This window comes from Larimichthys crocea, chromosome I, assembly GCF_000972845.2.
Source record: "Larimichthys crocea isolate SSNF chromosome I, L_crocea_2.0, whole genome shotgun sequence".
NCBI classification, from domain to species: Eukaryota; Metazoa; Chordata; class Actinopteri; family Sciaenidae; genus Larimichthys; species Larimichthys crocea.
Window position 1 is genome coordinate 3361087 of NC_040011.1, and position 19147 is coordinate 3380233.

General features: G+C 43.3%; 1 protein-coding gene across 9 annotated transcripts in view; it reads left to right on the forward strand.

Annotated features, from left to right (window-relative positions):
- The window catches only part of sptan1 (spectrin alpha, non-erythrocytic 1), a 34670-nt gene that overhangs the window by 15058 nt on the left and 465 nt on the right, over positions 1 to 19147 (forward strand). For 2 of the 9 annotated variants that reach the window (XM_019272178.2, XM_019272179.2), the window contains exons 15-54: positions 70 to 313; positions 534 to 656; positions 754 to 971; positions 1075 to 1167; positions 1332 to 1466; positions 2003 to 2151; positions 2431 to 2487; positions 3623 to 3821; positions 3941 to 4045; positions 4144 to 4176; positions 4288 to 4323; positions 4872 to 4919; positions 5578 to 5669; positions 5918 to 6062; positions 6175 to 6356; positions 6496 to 6595; positions 6690 to 6887; positions 6995 to 7141; positions 7234 to 7337; positions 9185 to 9347; positions 9628 to 9642; positions 10507 to 10638; positions 11772 to 11909; positions 11992 to 12096; positions 12309 to 12517; positions 12639 to 12759; positions 13116 to 13237; positions 13345 to 13477; positions 13554 to 13652; positions 13767 to 13926; positions 14313 to 14389; positions 14483 to 14692; positions 14785 to 15081; positions 15887 to 15999; positions 16429 to 16446; positions 18058 to 18112; positions 18237 to 18433; positions 18548 to 18601; positions 18685 to 18831; positions 18930 to 19077. In XM_019272178.2, coding sequence (XP_019127723.1) covers positions 70 to 313; positions 534 to 656; positions 754 to 971; positions 1075 to 1167; positions 1332 to 1466; positions 2003 to 2151; positions 2431 to 2487; positions 3623 to 3821; positions 3941 to 4045; positions 4144 to 4176; positions 4288 to 4323; positions 4872 to 4919; positions 5578 to 5669; positions 5918 to 6062; positions 6175 to 6356; positions 6496 to 6595; positions 6690 to 6887; positions 6995 to 7141; positions 7234 to 7337; positions 9185 to 9347; positions 9628 to 9642; positions 10507 to 10638; positions 11772 to 11909; positions 11992 to 12096; positions 12309 to 12517; positions 12639 to 12759; positions 13116 to 13237; positions 13345 to 13477; positions 13554 to 13652; positions 13767 to 13926; positions 14313 to 14389; positions 14483 to 14692; positions 14785 to 15081; positions 15887 to 15999; positions 16429 to 16446; positions 18058 to 18112; positions 18237 to 18433; positions 18548 to 18601; positions 18685 to 18831; positions 18930 to 19077 — 5121 coding nt within the window. The remainder of the gene's footprint in view (positions 1 to 69; positions 314 to 533; positions 657 to 753; positions 972 to 1074; positions 1168 to 1331; positions 1467 to 2002; positions 2152 to 2430; positions 2488 to 3622; positions 3822 to 3940; positions 4046 to 4143; positions 4177 to 4287; positions 4324 to 4871; positions 4920 to 5577; positions 5670 to 5917; positions 6063 to 6174; positions 6357 to 6495; positions 6596 to 6689; positions 6888 to 6994; positions 7142 to 7233; positions 7338 to 9184; positions 9348 to 9627; positions 9643 to 10506; positions 10639 to 11771; positions 11910 to 11991; positions 12097 to 12308; positions 12518 to 12638; positions 12760 to 13115; positions 13238 to 13344; positions 13478 to 13553; positions 13653 to 13766; positions 13927 to 14312; positions 14390 to 14482; positions 14693 to 14784; positions 15082 to 15886; positions 16000 to 16428; positions 16447 to 18057; positions 18113 to 18236; positions 18434 to 18547; positions 18602 to 18684; positions 18832 to 18929; positions 19078 to 19147) is intronic. The other 7 variants (XM_027286553.1, XM_027286549.1, XM_027286587.1 and 4 more) reach the window with 7 other exon arrangements.

The window sequence follows — 19147 nt, forward strand, 5'->3', positions numbered from 1 at the left end:
TCATGAAAGCATACCTTAATACAAACATATGCTAGCGAAATAGCAACTGTATGAATTCTACTCTCTCAGGATCGCATCGATGGAATAACAATCCAGGCTCGCCAGTTCCAAGAGGCTGGACACTTTGATGCTGACAACATCCGCAAGAAACAGGAGGCCTTAGTGTCACGTTACGAAGCACTGCGCGAGCCGATGGCTGCACGCAAGCAGAAACTGTCCGACTCTCTCAGGCTCCAGCAACTGTTCAGAGACGTTGAGGATGAGGAGACTTGGATCCGTGAGAAAGAGCCCATTGCTGCCTCCACTAACAGAGGTAAAAGTTAGTGTGGTCAGCAGCCAGGCCACTATACTGTACTATATAATGTAACCCTTGGTTGACCCTTGGTTGAAGACATATAGTCTTCCAAATGGACAGTTTACATAAGTAGTGAAGTTGGAAGCTGCTTCAGTTTGAGTTGAAGCACACCACCATGAGATAGTTCAGATGACTGATTGAAGTTCTAAAAGAAGTCTCTCTTGGTGTTTTTTCTCAGGCAAAGACCTGATTGGTGTCCAGAACTTGCTGAAGAAGCACCAGGCCCTGCAGGCCGAGATCACCGGTCATGAGCCTCGCATTAAGGCTGTCTCCCAGAAAGGAGAGGCCATGGTGGAAGAAGGTATTCATTGAAATTCTTCTCCTTGTTTGTTTTCTTCTATAAGATGATTGTAACATTAACCAGTGTTCAAAATTCATTCATTCATGTGTGCTCTCAGGACACTTTGCTGGTGAGGATGTGAAAGCTAAGCTGGCTGAACTGCATGGTCGCTGGGACACACTGAAGGCTAAGGCATCGCAGAGGAGACAAGATCTGGAGGACTCTTTGCAGGCCCAGCAGTACTTTGCTGATGCCAATGAGGCTGAGTCTTGGATGAGGGAGAAGGAGCCCATCGTGGGAAGCCCAGACTACGGCAAAGATGAGGACTCTGCTGAGGTACGTGAACGGAGGAGTTTAGAGGACGTTGTTATCAGTTTGTTCCGTTTGCTATTTGAGTATAAAGTATGTATTATGTGTTGATCTTTTTGTGTTTCCACAGGCTCTGCTGAAGAAGCATGAGGCCTTGATGTCTGACCTTAGTGCCTATGGCAGCAGCATCCAGTCCCTGAAGGAACAGGCCCAGTCCTGCAGGGTAAAAAACAATCCCTCCTCGCAGCTCATGCTTCAGCTCAATATTTAATACACAATGAAGCTTCTGATCTCTAGTCTGTTTTTGATTTCTCAAATAACCAAACTGTGTTCAGTTGAAGCAGAGAGCTCAAATTAGTGACTCACAATGTTTGTTTAACTGAACAGCAACAAGTCGCACCAACTGATGATGAGACTGGGAAGGAGCTGGTTCTTGCCTTGTATGACTACCAGGAGAAGAGTCCCCGTGAGGTTACCATGAAGAAGGGAGACATCCTCACCCTGCTCAACAGCACCAACAAGGTACAGCTGAAATCAGCTCAGTGTACTACACACAACAGTGAAACTGGACTTCTGACCCGCTGAATCAATGCCAAATCAGAGATTTGAGAGGAGAAGATTAAATGAAATTAATATTATGGACGTACACTTCATGTAATTTATTTAATGGTTTGTCAGTCGTGATAATAATAAATAATGGACTAATAATTGTCAACCTTCAGCAAATAGCTGTTCAAGAGATTGAAGATGATTCTGTGCAACTAACATACTGTGTGACTTACTGTGTGACTTACTGTGTGACAGATGAGACTGAAGGCTGGTACAATCCATTTTTTTAATGAAACTAATTAAGCTTTGCAAATGCATCATTGTTTTGAGGATAAGGCTTTCAGTATTTTTGTTCATGTCAACAAATACCATGCACACTTCATCTCTCAATACTTTGTCAATCATTTTCAATAGATAAAGTGCAGTAAACAAGCAAAATGGACTTTGATCAGAAAATATCTCACATGCTGATATTCCTCCATCTTCCTCTCCTCTCTTCACTGCTGCAGGACTGGTGGAAGGTGGAGGTGAACGATCGCCAGGGCTTTGTTCCTGCTGCTTATGTGAAGAAGCTCGACCCTACCCAGTCCTCTTCCAGGGAGAACCTGCTGGATGAGCACGGCAGCATTGCACTGCGTCAAGACCAGATTGAGAATCAGTAAGAAACCCTCACATCATCTCTGCAGTGGAATGTAGTTTACTAACTCATTTCCTCTTTCCTACTAGATTTGTAGTAGAAGTATTCCTCTGAAGTATTTTTTGGGTCTTTTCTCTGCTCTTTAACCCCTTTACTTCCATCGAATCACATCTTCAGCTCAGTTTCTTTTAACACTTATTGCCCCTGGCCTCTTTCTCTGTCTCTTCTGCTGTCCTCTTGCTGTATTTAACAACTTAATCTTGTCTTGCTGTGCGTTCGCCTCGCCTTGCCACTGAGCAGGCTTGTCACCAAGGAGGCCTGCAGTGTGTCTGTGCGCATGAAGCAGGTGGAAGAGCTGTGAGTAGGAACCAGCGTCCCTCTGCGTGTTCTTGTGATCGTGATACCACTAATATCATCGGCTGTTTTTACATCCCTCCCAACCCTCCTGTTGTGTGATACTGTGTCTTCTTCACCCTCGTCTTCTATTCACTGCAGGGATAGAAGTACCTTTGGTGCACACTTTTCACGTCCTTCTCATCCCAGGCTTACCTATGGATGTTCATTTCTAATTTTCTGTGGCATCATAAGCTGTTTTGATTTATTTTTGTATTTATTTTATTGTCTGAGGCTCAAGGTTCTAATTAGAGAAATTAGCTTTAATAACTTGATAAAACTCTGCTGATCCTACTGGCTCCAGGATACAGGATTGAAATCTGCTGGGTTATACGTTGATCAAAGAAATTTTGTTTAACATAAAGATGGACATATAGACAAAATCTTTATGTGATATGGTTGATTTATAATGACTCTTTAGGTTTCCTCTAGGTTAGCAAAGGTGGTAAGCCAAATCCTGTTTTCCCCTAACCCTGAAACAATTTTAGATTTTACAAAACATATCTATTAATTTTAGATTAATAAATAAATGAAAAAAACTAAAGCAAGAGACCCAGTCAGTCCACAATAAAAGAAATTGTCAGATCGCACAAACTTTTAACGGGTTCTACTCAGTCTGGCGTCTGGCTCTTTTTGGGCTGCTGTTTTTACTTTTCCCATCTTCTCAAAATTCTTTTTACCTGATGTTGGAAAATGCTGCTCTGATTAATGAGTGCAAAGCATGATCACAATGTAATCAATGAGTTAATCATTGAGCTTAATCAGACACTGATTACTAGATTAGTTTAAATAGCTGCACACAAATTTGTGGCCTTTGCAGCATGGCGTAGCACCACGACTCATTTTGCCTGAAACTTAAGCCCATTAGTCTATTCTATAGAGGAGCTACAGGAATTATTTTGTTATTTTGATTTTGAGAAGAATCAGTTTTTATCTGAGAAATGGAGTCATCAATAGCAATAAATGCAAATTCCTTTACGAGCAGATTCTCCATTGTCATCATCAACATCATTTTTAATTCTTTAAAAATGAGCCACAGTATAAAAGGATGATAATCTCAAATCATTTGATTTGATTCTGTGATTGAACCTTTTTCAAGGTATGGCACTCTGTTGGAGCTGGGAGAGAAACGCAAGGACATGCTTGAGAAGAGCTGCAAGAAGTTCATGTTGTTCCGTGAGGCCAACGAGCTCCAGCAGTGGATCAACGAGAAGGAGAGCGCCCTCACTAATGAAGAGGTTGGCTCTGACCTGGAGCAGGTTGAGGTCCTGCAGAAGAAGTTTGACGACTTCCAGAAGGTACCGTCCACTCATGTTAATACTGTATTTCTGCTCATTTCTACACTCTTGTCTACTGTGTGAATTTGTACGTTTCATGCCTCACAGAAAACATCATGTTGTTGTTTTGTTGGGTTTAGGACCTGAAGGCCAACGAATCTCGTCTGAGGGACATCAACAAAGTGGCGTCTGAGCTGGAGTCTGAAGGTCTCATGGCTGAGGAGGCTCCCATGGTTCAGGCTCAGGTACCTTCTACTTCCTCTGCATTTTTGTATGAACCAAGTTCCACACTTTAAAAATAATAAAATGGAAATTATGTCCCCCCCCCCCCCTCCCTTTGCAGCAACAAGAGCTTCTTGGCGCTGCTCCTGGCAAAGTTGTTACCATTTCTTTGATTTTTTTGATATTTAAATAATTTTTCAAATAAATATTACAACAAATTAATAAAACATTAAAATGAATGTATCATGCCTTATTTCCTGAACAGGATGAAGCTGATTCCAAAACTGCATCACCGTGGAAGGTAAGCTTCTTCTGACTGTTTTATCATTCAAACATTTGATTGTTTCAGGACTAAATGCATCAACTCCAAAGAGTCTTGATCTGATACTGTAACTGTGCATGACTGTTCAGCATTGGTTTGATGTTCAATACTGGTGTGTCATGTCTGGAATTTACTGCAATCATACCCAAGGAGACATTCTAGTGGCATGGGGTTAATGTTATGTGTCCTCATGAAATATGATTAGACATCGATGAGACCGCCAGGAGCCTTTTTTAATCCCATGAATGTAAAGTGACATCTCATGATATCTCAATCATTGACAGATACTCTGTTTGATTCATCATAATTCAATGTTTGGGGCTGGTTGGGTGGTTCTACTCCAGCCATGGTTGCAGTTTTTACTATGTCCTGATTGGTGTAAAGTCTTGGTTGGTCTTAGGCGAACACCAAGACCAACCCTGGGAGTTTCCATAATCCTCTTGACTGGTGTGGTGTTTTCTGTTAGTTTTTTTTGTCCTGCTCTTTCCCACTTCTTTCTGCCATGTCTTATTCACTTGTGACTATAGAATATACGCTTGGCTGTTCAAACAACGGCTAACTTTAATACTATCAAGGTAAGATCGACTAGTCCACCCCAATCCCATTTTTAATCGTTCCTCCCCGACCTCCCCGTCCTGCATTGTGATCAGAAAACTAACCCCGTCGTCATGGCTTCATTGTCACGTGATCCGTATCTTCCTATTCTGTTACCCGACTCTAACTAGTTTTGTTTGATTCCCATGGCATCTGTTTGTCTTGTTATCATCCATTTTGATTGTTGACATACTGCATTGTACTACATGTACTACACATACATGTTATGTCTTAGCATCCTTTGTACATCCTGACTTCTTGATGTTATTTTCTGTCTCATACTGTGTATGGTTCTTAACATGCATCCAGTCCTGTGCATCTCACTCCCATCATGCACCTGTCTTTGTTTGCTGTGTGTAACCATCAAGCACACTATGCAAATGACCGCATGTCCAGCACATACTGTATTTGCCTGATTATATTTATCGTAAATATCTTTAATTTAACATTCCACATTCCATGTCTAAGTTTATCTGATGATAACGTTTAATGCTAATGACTTCATCATCACTCTCTAATTGAGGTTGTGTGTAGTTCACATACTGTACTACAAATCATTGTAAATTTGGACCAGAATAAACAGGCAGCAGAAGGAAAACTGTGAAGAGAGTGATCTAATACTGACTGCTTCGTGTGTAGGAGCTGAATAATCGCTGGCGGTCCCTGCAGCAGCTCGCTGAAGACAGGAGCAACATGCTGGGCAGTGCCCACGAGGTGCAGCGATTCCACAGGTATGAACCCAAGACTGTAAGACTGCACGTTCTCTCTAGATTTTTACCCTTTATAGAAAACATTTAAAGTTTAAACTTTATACTGATCGATTGTTTCAGAAACTGCCATAGAAACTTGTAACATTTTGTAAGAATGGTATATCATATAAAGTAATTAAATGTGCTCATGTGCTCACTTAATCACAAAACACCTCCAGATGTTTGAACATCCTTTACAGCATTGACTCGAGTTGTTTGTGCCTTCTCAGAGATGCAGATGAAACTAAAGAGTGGATCGAGGAGAAGAACCAGGCCCTCAACACTGACAACTACGGCCATGACTTGGCCAGTGTCCAAGCTCTGCAGCGCAAACATGAGGGCTTTGAGAGAGACCTGGCAGCCCTGGGTGACAAGGTCAGATTGTCTTTTAGTCATTTATATGAGGTTGTAGCTGATCTACAACCAAACCTCTGGGGAAAATCTTTTCTCTTGAGGCTTTTACTCATTTGTCTACTCCCCTGCACAGGTGAACTCTCTCGGAGAGACGGCAGAGCGTCTGATCCAGTCTCACCCTGAGGCTGTGGATGATATCCAGGAAAAGTGCACTGAGCTGAACACCGCCTGGAGCAGCCTGGTGGGTCGTGCTGACCAGCGCAAAGACAAGCTTGGCAACTCCCACGACCTGCAGCGCTTCCTCTCTGACTTTAGGTGAGAAGAGAGGAGAATGCCTCTGGGTCAGATTTGCTGATCGGGTGATGAACTGTTTGGAAATGAGTTCAGTTTTTTTGGAAAAGAAATGTCTAAGTTTACAAGATGTGTGGTGTAACTCTTCTCTTCCTCTACACAGGGATCTGATGTCCTGGATTAATGGCATCCGGGGGCTGGTGTCCTCAGAGGAGCTGGCCAAAGATGTGACTGGAGCCGAGGCCCTTCTGGAAAGACACCAGGTATAGAATTTGTAGAGACATGCAAGTGTCTGTGCAGATTTTTGCCCATGAAACACTGTCCATCCAACTTTGTTTTCTTTTTCCGTCTTTTCAGGAACACCGCACAGAGATCGATGCTCGTGCAGGTACCTTCCAGGCCTTTGAACAGTTCGGTCAGCAGCTGCTGGTGCGAGGACACTATGCCACTCCTGAGATTCAGCAGAAATTGGAGGCTCTAGACCGCGAACGTGCTGACCTGGAGAAGGCCTGGGTGCAGCGTCGCATGATGTTGGACCAGTGCCTCGAGCTTCAGGTACTGATGTGATAAGACATGATACGACCAGTTAGAAGCAGTTATGATGTCACTGACAGCTGTCTTTGACCCTCCACTGATTGACTGTTGTGTTTGTCTCCCTGCAGCTCTTCAACAGGGACTGTGAGCAGGCTGAGAACTGGATGGCTGCTCGGGAAGCTTTCCTTGCCAGTGATGACAAGGGTGACTCCTTGGACAGTGTGGAGGCCCTCATCAAAAAACATGAAGACTTTGACAAGGCCATTAACGTGCAGGTCAGTAAGACGATTGGCTGCTCAGTGAAAGCTTTTAAGATTGATTGTAGTTTTGTTCTGTAAATGATTTAAAACGTTGGTGTACCTTACAGGAGGAGAAGATTGCTGCTCTGCAGTCCTTTGCTGACCAGCTGATTGGAGCTGACCATTACGCCAAACCTGAGATCTTCAACCGCCGCAATGAAGTTCTCGACAGGTAGGAAACATCTGGATTTTGAAATTCTGGATTTTCAGAATTTTGCATCACTTATTTATGTCATTCTACTTTACCACACAGAACAGGCACGATCAAGATGACACAATATGTTTAAGACTATTTAAGAAACAACAAATGTTTGTCCTGCACGTGAGACATGTCACATGATGATACACCTACAGTAGAAAGTGAACCACTGTGTCTAAGGCAAAACAACACAATTTTATCTAGTTAGAATAAAGTCCAAAAGAATGACACTGACAGATGGACAGTGTGAGTGACACTAGAAACTACACCCCAAAAATGTGACTAGGATCAGATCCAGACCAGGGGCCTCATGTACGAATACTTGCATGGATTTCCTACTGAAACTTGGCGTACGCCAAAACCCGGAAACTGTCGTACGCACAAAAATATTCAGATGTATGAAAGTGTGCATTCGCATGGATCCAAGCACGTTTCTTTTGTACATCCCAGTCAACGTGGAATTGAGCGCACGTGCAACTCCTCCCTGTCCACGCCCCAATTTACATATGCAAATCTATTTAAATAGGCCCTGGACCTGAGATTCACCTCTTTGCCCGACCAGATAACGCGATGAACAAAGGAAAGAAAATTAATTTTACAGAGTCTGAGCTAAAGATTCTAGTGAATGAAGTGGAGATTCTGTTTGGTTCCCTGTCAACAGGGATAAATATGACCAAAAAAAGACATGAGTGGGAGCGTGTGTGTGAGGCTGTAAATGCCGTGGGATCCGAGCAGCGCACACACAGGTGTGGACAGGTGTGGCGCTGCGGCTGAAGAATACTGAACACTGGGAGACAATCAGGGGCTTGTTAGAAAGCTCTGCAGCTCTAATTTCACCAGCAGAAAATAAAGAAAACTAAAAACATGATATTTGAATGCGCACATGCCCAAATATGCACTGGCACACTGGCACAGCTTCTGGGTAAGTAAAGAGTTTATTCGTTTAATTATTTCGTATGTAATCCAGCGTTACATTCAACAGCATTGTATGGGAATCTGATGTACCAGGAAGACATTCGGATGATTTCGTCCCACACAGCTGGCATGGCTCGGCTCAGGGTTAACTGGCACACTCCTGACCGATCGGCCAGCTCCCGCTGGAATGCCCCTGTTGCCGGGAACCCCAGCGTAGTCAGGCAGCCGGCCCGCCGGCCCCCGTTGCACTCTAGGGCCGGCCGCAGCTCTGCGCACAACTCCAGTAACACTGGCCTTGGTAACCCAAATCGTCTTATGAGCCAATTATCATTGTTTGCAAGTAAATCCATGCATTCCTTAAATCGTTCACGTCGGATTGCACCATTTACAAGGTCCTCTAACAACGCTAACGCTGCCATTGTTAATATAATTTTCTTCATCACATTGCGCATGCTTTTATATCCACCTATATAATTGCAAACACGTGGGTGTGTTAATTGTTCATCAGTGTGTCTCTGATGTGCACATCACTCTGATGACTACTTGTTTTCACATTATTAAGAGTTTCCCAGCTTCACCTCTAAGTGTCGCCAAAGGAACAATAGCTGTAGAAACGTGCGTACGACAGCTATGAGATTGGCGTGGGGCACGCACATTTCTACGATTGTTTCACGTTTGATACATTGGAACGTGAGCGTGGATAAGGACGTACGCCCCTTTTTTGTGCGTACGCATGCTTTGTACATGAGGCCCCAGTTGTTTTGTGTAATTGAGGCTTTTCCCCTGAGACAGGACAGAGTCACCGAGTCATTTGTCATATACTAGGTGCTATACGCACTATGTAAACTAAAGGTTTGCATATGCTTGTGTTTAAGCTCCTTCTTTTTCATTTTGTCGTTTGGAAGGTGGCGCCGGCTGAAGGCTCAGATGATTGAAAAGCGCTCTAAGCTGGGTGAATCCCAGACCTTGCAGCAGTTCAGTAGGGATGTGGATGAAATTGAGGCTTGGATCAGCGAGAAGCTGCAGACTGCAACTGATGAGTCCTACAAGGACCCTACCAACATCCAGGTACATATGTGGCTTCTAGTAGCACAGGCCCAACATACAGATACAGTTTTATATTAACACAATTACAAAATACTGTTTACACAGAGGTTAATGATTCTCGGGCAGACGGTTGAGCCCAAAAAATAAGTTAGTCGTGCGTGTTGTTGGCTAAATTAAAAATGCTAATATGTTTTGTCTTGTTTTATTGACGATGCTCTTCTTTAACTGTGTCAAATCCGTCCCTGTGTCCTGTCTGAAGTGAGACTGAATCTTTCTCCCACTGTCTTATTTTTTTTCATAGCTGTCCAAGCTGCTGGTAAGTTTAAGTAGTGTGTCAGCTAACTAACAACTGAGCAGGTTATCCTCCATGTGTCCACGTCTTTGCTGTGTGTGTAGACACGACATAGAATAAACGCTCTGTTCATCTTGAGTTTGTCTCTCATCAGCACTGTTGAGTGCCAGCTTCTTTTCCACCTGGGTTTAATTTTTATTAATTTAAGCAATTGGCCTTAATTCTGTCTTCATTTTGTATTTTATTCTAGGTTTGTTCTGTCATCGAAAGCTACTAGTTGTTGGGTGTGGCTTCCATATTTGTTTTCGGTTCCTGAAGGGGGGGTTATCTTCAGATTTGCTTCAAATATTTGATTCCACAGTCAAAATAGTCAGATTGGATCTTGAAATGAAAGTATAGCATGACACTGTAGTAAAATATGTTAGAAGCAGTCACACTAACATACACTAACATATATATTGAGGGCCAGCAGAGATATGGAAATGTAGAAAGATACAAACATGAAGCAACTTTGAAGTGACTCTTCCTTCTGGAAGCAGTTTTATTTTTATTTTTCTTTCCAAAGTTATTTCTGTTGCAGATGTTGTCCTCCACATTACCATTTTCTGTTGTTTGTTCTGTGTAACTGTCGATGTCCGACACATTGTCTGTCATGGTCGGTGTCCTGTGTTGAAGTCATTTTTTATATTCCACCTTGCAGTTTTTCAGTTCCACGCACAATTTTAAAAAATGAATTCACATTTAACACAAATGTTATCCTACTTAGAATGTAAGTATGAAAGTGTTCTCTCAACTTAAGGAAAGTTCTGAACGTTAAACTATAAACAGGAACTTGTCCAGCTCGTGGTTCTCATGCTGTGTCTTGGTTTCCTGTGTGTGTGATGTCAGAGTAAGCATCAGAAACATCAGGCGTTTGAGGCCGAACTGCATGCCAACGCAGACCGAATCCGTGGGGTCATTGATACCGGCAACGCCCTGATCCAGAGAGGAGCCTGTGCCGGCAGCGAGGATGCAGTCAAGGTATCTTCATCATGTCTGCATACTGTGACTGCTTTATAACACATTACAAGTTCATTATAAATGTTCATTCAATATGGAGCATTCAACACCCACTCATAAACTAATAGTATTTTCTGTTGTTGGATCTTATTGTACCTGATTAGCATTGAGAAAACCTTACAAGACAGGGCCAAACAATAATTCTTACCATCTATAATTAACTCAGGTTTAGCTGATTAATGCTAATTCTGTGAGTGGGCAAAACAACAAAAAAGAAACCTTGTGTGGTTAATATTCTTTCTGTACACTTCAGTTAATAAACTGTCTGGATGATGGTTGCCCCACATCAGTTGCAAGCAGGTAGTGAGCTGTTAGCTCTGCAGCTGTCAATGGCTGTCTATCATTTAAGACAGGGGTCGGCAATTAGCGGCCCGCGGGCCAAAACTGGCCCGCCATCAATTATATCTGGCCCGCTAGATGACGTTGATTTATTTTAAAATATATATATATTTTTAAATACATCTTTTAAACCTCATGTTTCCTGTCAAAATACAACAATTCCACAGATTTCACAACATTTAATGAAAAGTAGCTGATAAGTAACGTGACAGCAGCCAGAACATCCTCGCAGCCTCTTTACTTGACGCACAGGTCGGAACACTAATTGGCACGTGCGTGCGCAGTAACCTGTGGAAAATAAAAGTGTCCTGTGTCCCTCTTGTAACGGACAACGTGAACAAATGCGCTGCTGTATACATTAGTTACAGCAGCATTAGTTACTTCAGTATTCAGTGTCATTAACATTAGTTCACATAGCTGCAGTGCAGAGCTGTGTTCAGTTTGTGTTTGGAGTCAGTCTGATTCCAAAATCTTGTCAGCAGTTTGCTTTTATTAAAATAAGTCATCTGTTGTTGCTGTTATCAATAAATATATAAATAAATCCATATTATATTCAGATGTTATTTTGTAATGTTATGTAATACCGGAGGAGAACTTGCTTTTAACTTCTCTCATCAAAAACAAGAAGCTGCATCATTCATTCATAGAAATAATAACAATTCAAATTGTTCAGTCCTCCTGAAAGACATGGTTTCTGTTAATAGACTAAGACCTGTAACTTCTCCATAACTTATATGTGAGTGACTGTTCCTCAGGCACGCCTCAGTGCTCTGGATGAGCAGTGGCAGTTCCTTGTCAACAAATCTGCAGAAAAAAGCCAGAAACTCAAAGAGGCCAACAAGCAGCAGAACTTCAACACCGGCATCAAGGACTTTGACTTCTGGCTGTCTGAGGTGAGAATCCACGGTCCTGATCCACATGTAAAAACTGTACAGAAGATGATCTCAGAGTCTGACGTGTTTGTTTATTCCTCAGGTGGAAGCTCTTCTTGCCTCTGAGGATTATGGCAAAGATTTGGCCTCGGTCAACAACCTGCTGAAGAAACACCAGCTGCTGGAGGCTGATATTTCTGCCCATGAGGTATGCAGCAGATTATTACGAATGACTATACATGTGAGTCAGCTGTAACTCATTTCAGAACATTTGTGACTTTTAGACTCATTACAAATGACAAAATACCCACCTCAGGAACTGGTAGTGACAAAATGCTTTAAAAGGTTGATAAATAAACAATGATAATACATTGATAAAGTATCAATGAGCACCTCTGACCAGGTCTGTCCTTCCTGCAGGATCGCCTGAAGGACCTGAACGGCCAGGCTGACAGCTTGATGGCCAGCAACGCTTTCGACACATCACAGGTGAAGGACAAGCGTGACGCCGTCAATGGTCGCTTCACCAAGATCAAGAGCATGGCTGCCGGCCGTCGCGCTAAACTCAACGAGTCACACCGCCTGCATCAGTTCTTCAGGGACCTGGATGATGAAGAGTCTTGGATCAAGTAAGAGATTTCCTTCTCTGATAGTTAGAAGATAGATATAATCAGCAGTGACATGGACCTTTACCTTTTTTTGTATTTAGTTATTGCAAGACCTAAAGATGCACATTTGTGCCCCACACAGAGAAAAGAAGTTGCTTGTGAGTTCGGAAGACTACGGACGTGATTTGACAGGAGTACAGAATTTGAGGAAGAAACACAAGAGGCTGGAGGCTGAGCTGGGAGCCCACGAGCCGGCTATCCAGGTAAGAGGGTCATCTTTTATCCCATCTATCCCCTTGTTCTGTTTGAACTTAAACAGAGTTTGTGCAAAGCAGGCTCTGACCACCTAAGAATAAAACGTCTGACTGTAGCTGAATCACAAAAGTTAGTCAGTGAGAGCTCCTGTCAGTGATTCATGCAAAAGTTATGCAATAATGTGGAGCCAGTTATATGTTGGAACCATTTCTTGGTGAACAACAATAAATGCCTGTAAACTGCCGCTATAGTATAACATGTTGCAGACTGGTGTTTCATAGTTGCATTTATTACATTCCTTGGACATATTCAGGAACATGTTGTAGCTTTGGTCTGCAGTGATGTGTGTTCCGTGTGCTCTCAGTCGGTGCTTGACACTGGGAAGAAGCTGTCTGATGACAACACCATCGGCCAGGAGGAGATCCAGCAGAGGCTCGCCCAGTTTGTTGACCACTGGAAGGAACTCAAAGATTTATCTGGAGCGAGGTAAGCCTGCTGAGATAAACAAGGACAAGCAGACCAGAACACACACACACACACATGTAGAAGGAAGGAGGTGTATACATGCGGTCAATGTGTGTGTTTGCTTGCAGGGGACAGAGGCTGGAGGAGTCGCTGGAGTACCAGCAGTTTGTGGCGAACGTGGAAGAGGAAGAAGCTTGGATTAATGAGAAGTTAAATCTAGTGGGGAGTGAGGACTATGGAGATACACTGGCTGCTGTGCAGGTGCTTTTCTGTCACAAAGTGTTTTTTGACTGTGAGAAGTGATGGAGAGTTTTACTGAGTGATCTTTGTTCAACAGGGTCTGCTAAAAAAGCATGAAGCATTTGAGACTGACTTCACCGTGCACAGGGACAGAGTCAATGATGTGTGCGCTAATGGAGAGGAGCTCATCAAGAAGGTACTGACTATATGACTGTGTTTTTTAAAAAAAAGAAGTGGAATAATCATCTGTGAGGTGTAGTAGGATTACAGAAGCAGCCGTTTCAGTCGAGAATTTGTGTGATTCCAACAGAACAACCATCATGTGGATAACATCAGTGCCAAGATGTCAGCTCTGCGAGGCAAAGTGTCTGAGCTGGAGCGGGCAGCAGCTCAGAGGAAGGCCAAGCTGGACGAGAACTCCGCCTTCCTCCAGTTCAACTGGAAGGCTGACGTGGTGGAGTCCTGGATCGGTACGAACACATAAAGACTCCAAACACAAGTGACTTCTGTTGATTTACTAAATACTGGAGGTTTAGGTGTGTTTTTCCGGAAAGCTTGAATCCTCCACAAACTGAAATCATACCACAACACCATATTCATCTGTCAGGATGTTTCTGAAGAATGAGACAAGACATCAGTAAGTTAGAATAAATCTTATCCTAGAATAAAACTAAATTTAGTAGACAGCCAGCAGTCAGAATATCATGCTAAAACAGACGAACATCAGCTGATGCCAGGTCACCAGATCTTTTCACGTCACTCTCTGAAAGAAAGCACATACGTGTGTATGTCCTTCACCGAAAGTGTGCCTGTGTTCAGTCTGCATTCTGAACCTGTGGATGTTCTTTGTGTTCAGGTGAGAAGGAGAACAGCCTAAAGACCGATGACTACGGCAGAGACCTGTCCTCTGTGCAGACTCTGCTAACCAAGCAGGTACTCCATCCTCTCAAGCAGTGCTCCACCTTTCTTTCATACCATGTTACTCTTTCTGTTGATTATTTTTTTTCTTCTCGTGTCTGTCTGCAGGAGACGTTTGATGCCGGTCTCCAGGCCTTCCAGCAGGAGGGCATCACCAACATTACAGCTCTCAAGGACCAACTACTGGCAGCCAAGCACGTCCAATCAAAAGCCATCGAAGCCCGTCACGCTGCCTTGATGAAGCGCTGGAACCAGCTGCTGTCCAACTCAGCTGCTCGCAAGAAGAAGCTTCTGGAGGCTCAAGAGCACTTCAGAAAGGTAAACAGGCCAGAAGAATGAAGATTTAGTGCATACCTCTGAAGTACTATGAGTAAATTGGACTTATTTTATATTCTCCAAACCCACCCCAGGTCGAGGACTTGTTCCTGACATTTGCTAAGAAGGCTTCAGCTTTCAACAGCTGGTTTGAGAACGCAGAGGAGGATCTGACTGACCCGGTGAGGTGTAACTCTCTGGAGGAAATCCGGGCGCTGCGTGAAGCCCACGAGGCCTTCCGCTCTTCACTGAGCTCAGCTCAGGCTGACTTCAACCAGCTGGCTGAGCTGGACCAACAGATCAAGAGCTACCAGGTGGTGTCCAACCCCTACACCTGGTTCACCATGGAGGCCCTAGAGGAGACTTGGAGGAACCTGCAGAAGATCATAAAGGTCCCCACATCAAAGATTAAATATACATTACACCCGGCCTCTTTTAATCTGTTTTGAGTGTAGAAAGATGGACAGAGTCTGTAGCCAGCTCCTTCTTCTCTTCCATTACTTACTACCCTGCTGTCACATTTCAGGTCAGAACTAATCATGGACATGTATGAGGCTGATACTGAAGAAAGAAAAAATATTACAGGAAGCTTCATTTCAATGACATTGCATTGATCTCATAGCTTCCTATACGTGATTCCTACGTACAGGGGGAGGGAGAAATTATTATGTGTTTCATTAACTTATTGTAACGCTGGTAACTCTTAGCGTTAATTCTAAACTTGACTTTAATGAATGAAATTAGTTTCAGACTGAGGGGCATCTTCTTCTGTGTAAGTGGGTCAGGTTCAACCACTGACCAACAGTGTGATACATCATATCACTCCACCAGACTTAACCATCACTTAGATTACATGCAAGATGTATCATAAAATATATGATGCAACAAAATACATATTAGTTATTATTAATTAAATAAAATTATGCCAATTCCCTCACCAAATCTGAGAAAAATAAGATAATCTATCAAATAAATCTCATTTTACAACATCAGTATTTCATTTTTTAAATATCCTGGTTATGGGACAGCATATCTTCTATATGAATACTCGACCTTCGACATGTTTTAGCCCATACATACAAACAACACTGCGATGCTGCTGTGGGTTCTATGTCCTTGTTGTCATAATTTGTTGTTAATATTTCCAGAAGTGTAAAGTGCAGTTGACCTCACTGGTGTCTGTAATTGTGAGTGCAGGAGCGAGAGCTGGAGCTGCAGAAGGAGCAAAGGAGGCAGGAGGAGAACGACAAGCTGCGTCAGGAGTTCGCCCAGCACGCCAATGCTTTCCACCAGTGGCTGCAGGAGACCAGGTAGAGGCTGACGTTTTCTAACAGTCTGACCAAGAGATGTGCTCTTCTGACACGTCCAGCTGCTCCGCATGATCGTCGTGTTTTAAAGATGAACAGCTGCACACACATAACATTTGACCACACTGCTGATGTATGTGAAGGGGCTTCCTACGGTGTTTTGTCTTTGTGTGGAGCACACAGCATGCTCACTGTGCGTGGTGTTTGCTCTCTCTCGTCACAGATCGTACATTTTTGAAGCCGTCCACGACGGGTGTTTGACATGTTATGTTTTTAGCGTTGTTTGCTGTGAGCGCTGTGTCTGCCTCATGTTAACGTGTATTTATTTCTCCCTCTCTCTCTTTCTCTCTCTCTCTCTCCGTCCCTCCCCTCTTTCCCTGTCTTCCTCTTGGCTGCTCCCTCGCTGGTGCTTGGGATTACTGTGCTTACCAGGACATATCTACTGGATGGGTTAATATCACCTTTTCTCTTTTTTTACATGCGTGTTATACAAGTGTGAGTCTGTTTGTGTGTGTATAAAAACTGAGTAGGATGTGATGATGAAAGCAGGTCCTTTATCTCAAAGGTAGGTGTTGATTTTAAATGATTGAGCTTGTAGGAAGTCTAAAACCATATGTGTGTGTCCCTTCTTTCTCCTCCATGTATGTTTTTTTTCTGAAATATTTCTTGTGTTTGCTTCATCTTCTTGTCTGTATGTTTAATCTCTTGTCCTTCCTCCTCCCCTCCATCCTCTCTTTGAATAGCATAGCCTATCGGCGGGTTATCTGTGTCTATCAGTACCAAGTTGCTGATGATCTTTCTGGAAGGTCAACCTCTTTTCAAGCCTTGCTCTCTTTTTTTTCTTTTGCTTTTTCTGACCCACACAGTGCTGTCAGGCCTGTGTGCACTTCATGCACTTCAGTCTAAAAACACCATGTTGGGTTCTGGTGTGCTCAGTACCTTCCTACTGTACTAACTTTCACCCAGTCCTGGAACTCAAAGCACCAGACTGCAGTCAGCACTGGTTTCAACCCAGTGGACTGCCTAATGCCACCTTGTTTACTGTGTGTATGTCAGGGATGGAAACTGCAAATGATTGGCTTCTATTATACTTTTACTATTTTAGTTCAAATTAATTGAATCTTGTCCCATTGTGGTTTATTTTTCAGCATGCGTGCAGTGACTTCAGGGTGCACTGTTCATCATCTGTAACTAATGACAGAAATGCAAAGTCATCAGGGCTGAAAACAGTGACAAAGATGCAAAATGGCAGATTTCAAAATTGGATTTACAGTCGACTTTAGCATGAGGAAAAACTCCCCATACCATTGATGTGATCTTATTGCTCCAAACGTAGTATAAGGGAGGCAACACTTCAGGGCACAACCACAAAAAAGTCCTGCACTCCCCCAACTCTTTCATTCTGAAATAGTAAAGCTAATGGCTAGTACAAAATAAAGCATGCTTTTTTGCTACAGGTAAAAAAAAGCCTGACAGAGTCGCTCTAGTTCAGCTTCTTAAACGAGTCGTCCAGAGCTCTAACATCAGTAACATTATCATAATACAAGTGGACAAATAACGTCATGCTAATTAATGTTATACTACATGGAAATAACACCTAATGTTACCTCCAAATTGAGATGGCTTACATTAGTAATCGCTAAATCAAAACAACTGAATCTTAACATGGTAATTAACAGAAACTCGTCAGATTGATAAGAATCACACAAATGACAATATTTTGGATTCATAAAAGAGATTTTTCACCGACAGGTCACAAGTTTGCGTCCCTGAATGATCTGCTGCAGTTTCCAGCCCTGCGTGCAGTCACCCCAGACTTGCATAGTTTGGGTTAGCAGTAGAGTGTTAGGCACGAATGCAGCTGTACTGTCAGGTCCACCGTCAAATGTAAAGAATCATTTTGTCACAACAGAAAATTCTCCCAAGAGGACTTCATTTCATTCTAATTCAGAAAGGTTTTGTGGAGAATACAAGTGGTTTTAATAAGTGTGTCAGAGTGGCTTCAATAATTTAACCACACTGTGCTGCTTCCTTTTTAACATCACTTTGTGTTGATGTCAGGTCATGTATGGTGGAAGAGTCTGGTACCCTGGAGTCCCAGCTGGAGGCCACCAAGGTAAATGGCACCCACTGCTGTCAACATGTCTGCTGCTAGAAGCAGCACAAGCAAGTCATTCCCAGGACAGTGTGTGGCATGTTTTGTTGATGTATTTTGTACTGTATTTTGTGTGTGTGTGTAGCGTAAGCACCAGGAGATCCGGGCCATGCGCAGCCAACTGAAGAAGATTGAAGACCTGGGTGCAGCTATGGAGGAAGCACTGATCTTGGACAACAAGTACACAGAGCACAGCACAGTGGGCCTGGCCCAGCAATGGGACCAGCTGGACCAACTGGGAATGAGGATGCAGCACAACCTGGAGCAACAGATACAGGCCAGGTACACACTGACATGTCACTGACATACAAACGCTGTGAATGTTTGAAGTTTGTGTTGTGAGATCAGTGAAGCTGGTGATGTTGATGACGCTCATGTTCCTCCTCGCTCTTTCAGAAACACCACTGGAGTGACGGAGGAGGCTCTGAAGGAGTTCAGCATGATGTTCAAGTGAGTGCCTGTGACCTGACTTCACCATCTTATTTCTGTCCTTCTGAATAAAGCCACATCCTCACCCTGGCCTGTTTTTGCAGACACTTCGACAAGGAGAAGTCTGGCCGTCTGAACCACCAGGAGTTCAAGTCTTGTCTACGCTCGCTGGGCTACGACCTGCCCATGGTGGAAGAAGGCGAACCTGATCCTGAGTTTGAGGCCATACTCGACACTGTGGATCCCAACAGGTCTGTCGTGCTCAGGAAGTTACTCTAACAGTGATGTTCAGTGCAACCTGCACGGCTGCATGTTGTATTCGATGCCTAACCTTGAGGAATCTTTGCAGGGACGGAAACGTGTCGTTGCAGGAATACATGGCATTCATGATCAGCCGTGAGACAGAGAACGTCAAGTCCAGTGAGGAGATAGAGAGCGCCTTCCGAGCTCTGAGCACCGAGAACAAACCCTACGTCACTAAAGAAGAGCTCTACCAGGTCAGACACATCCACTGCTCACTCTGTGGGTTCAATTTAAGTGTTACATCTTTGTGGTGGTCTAATTGTC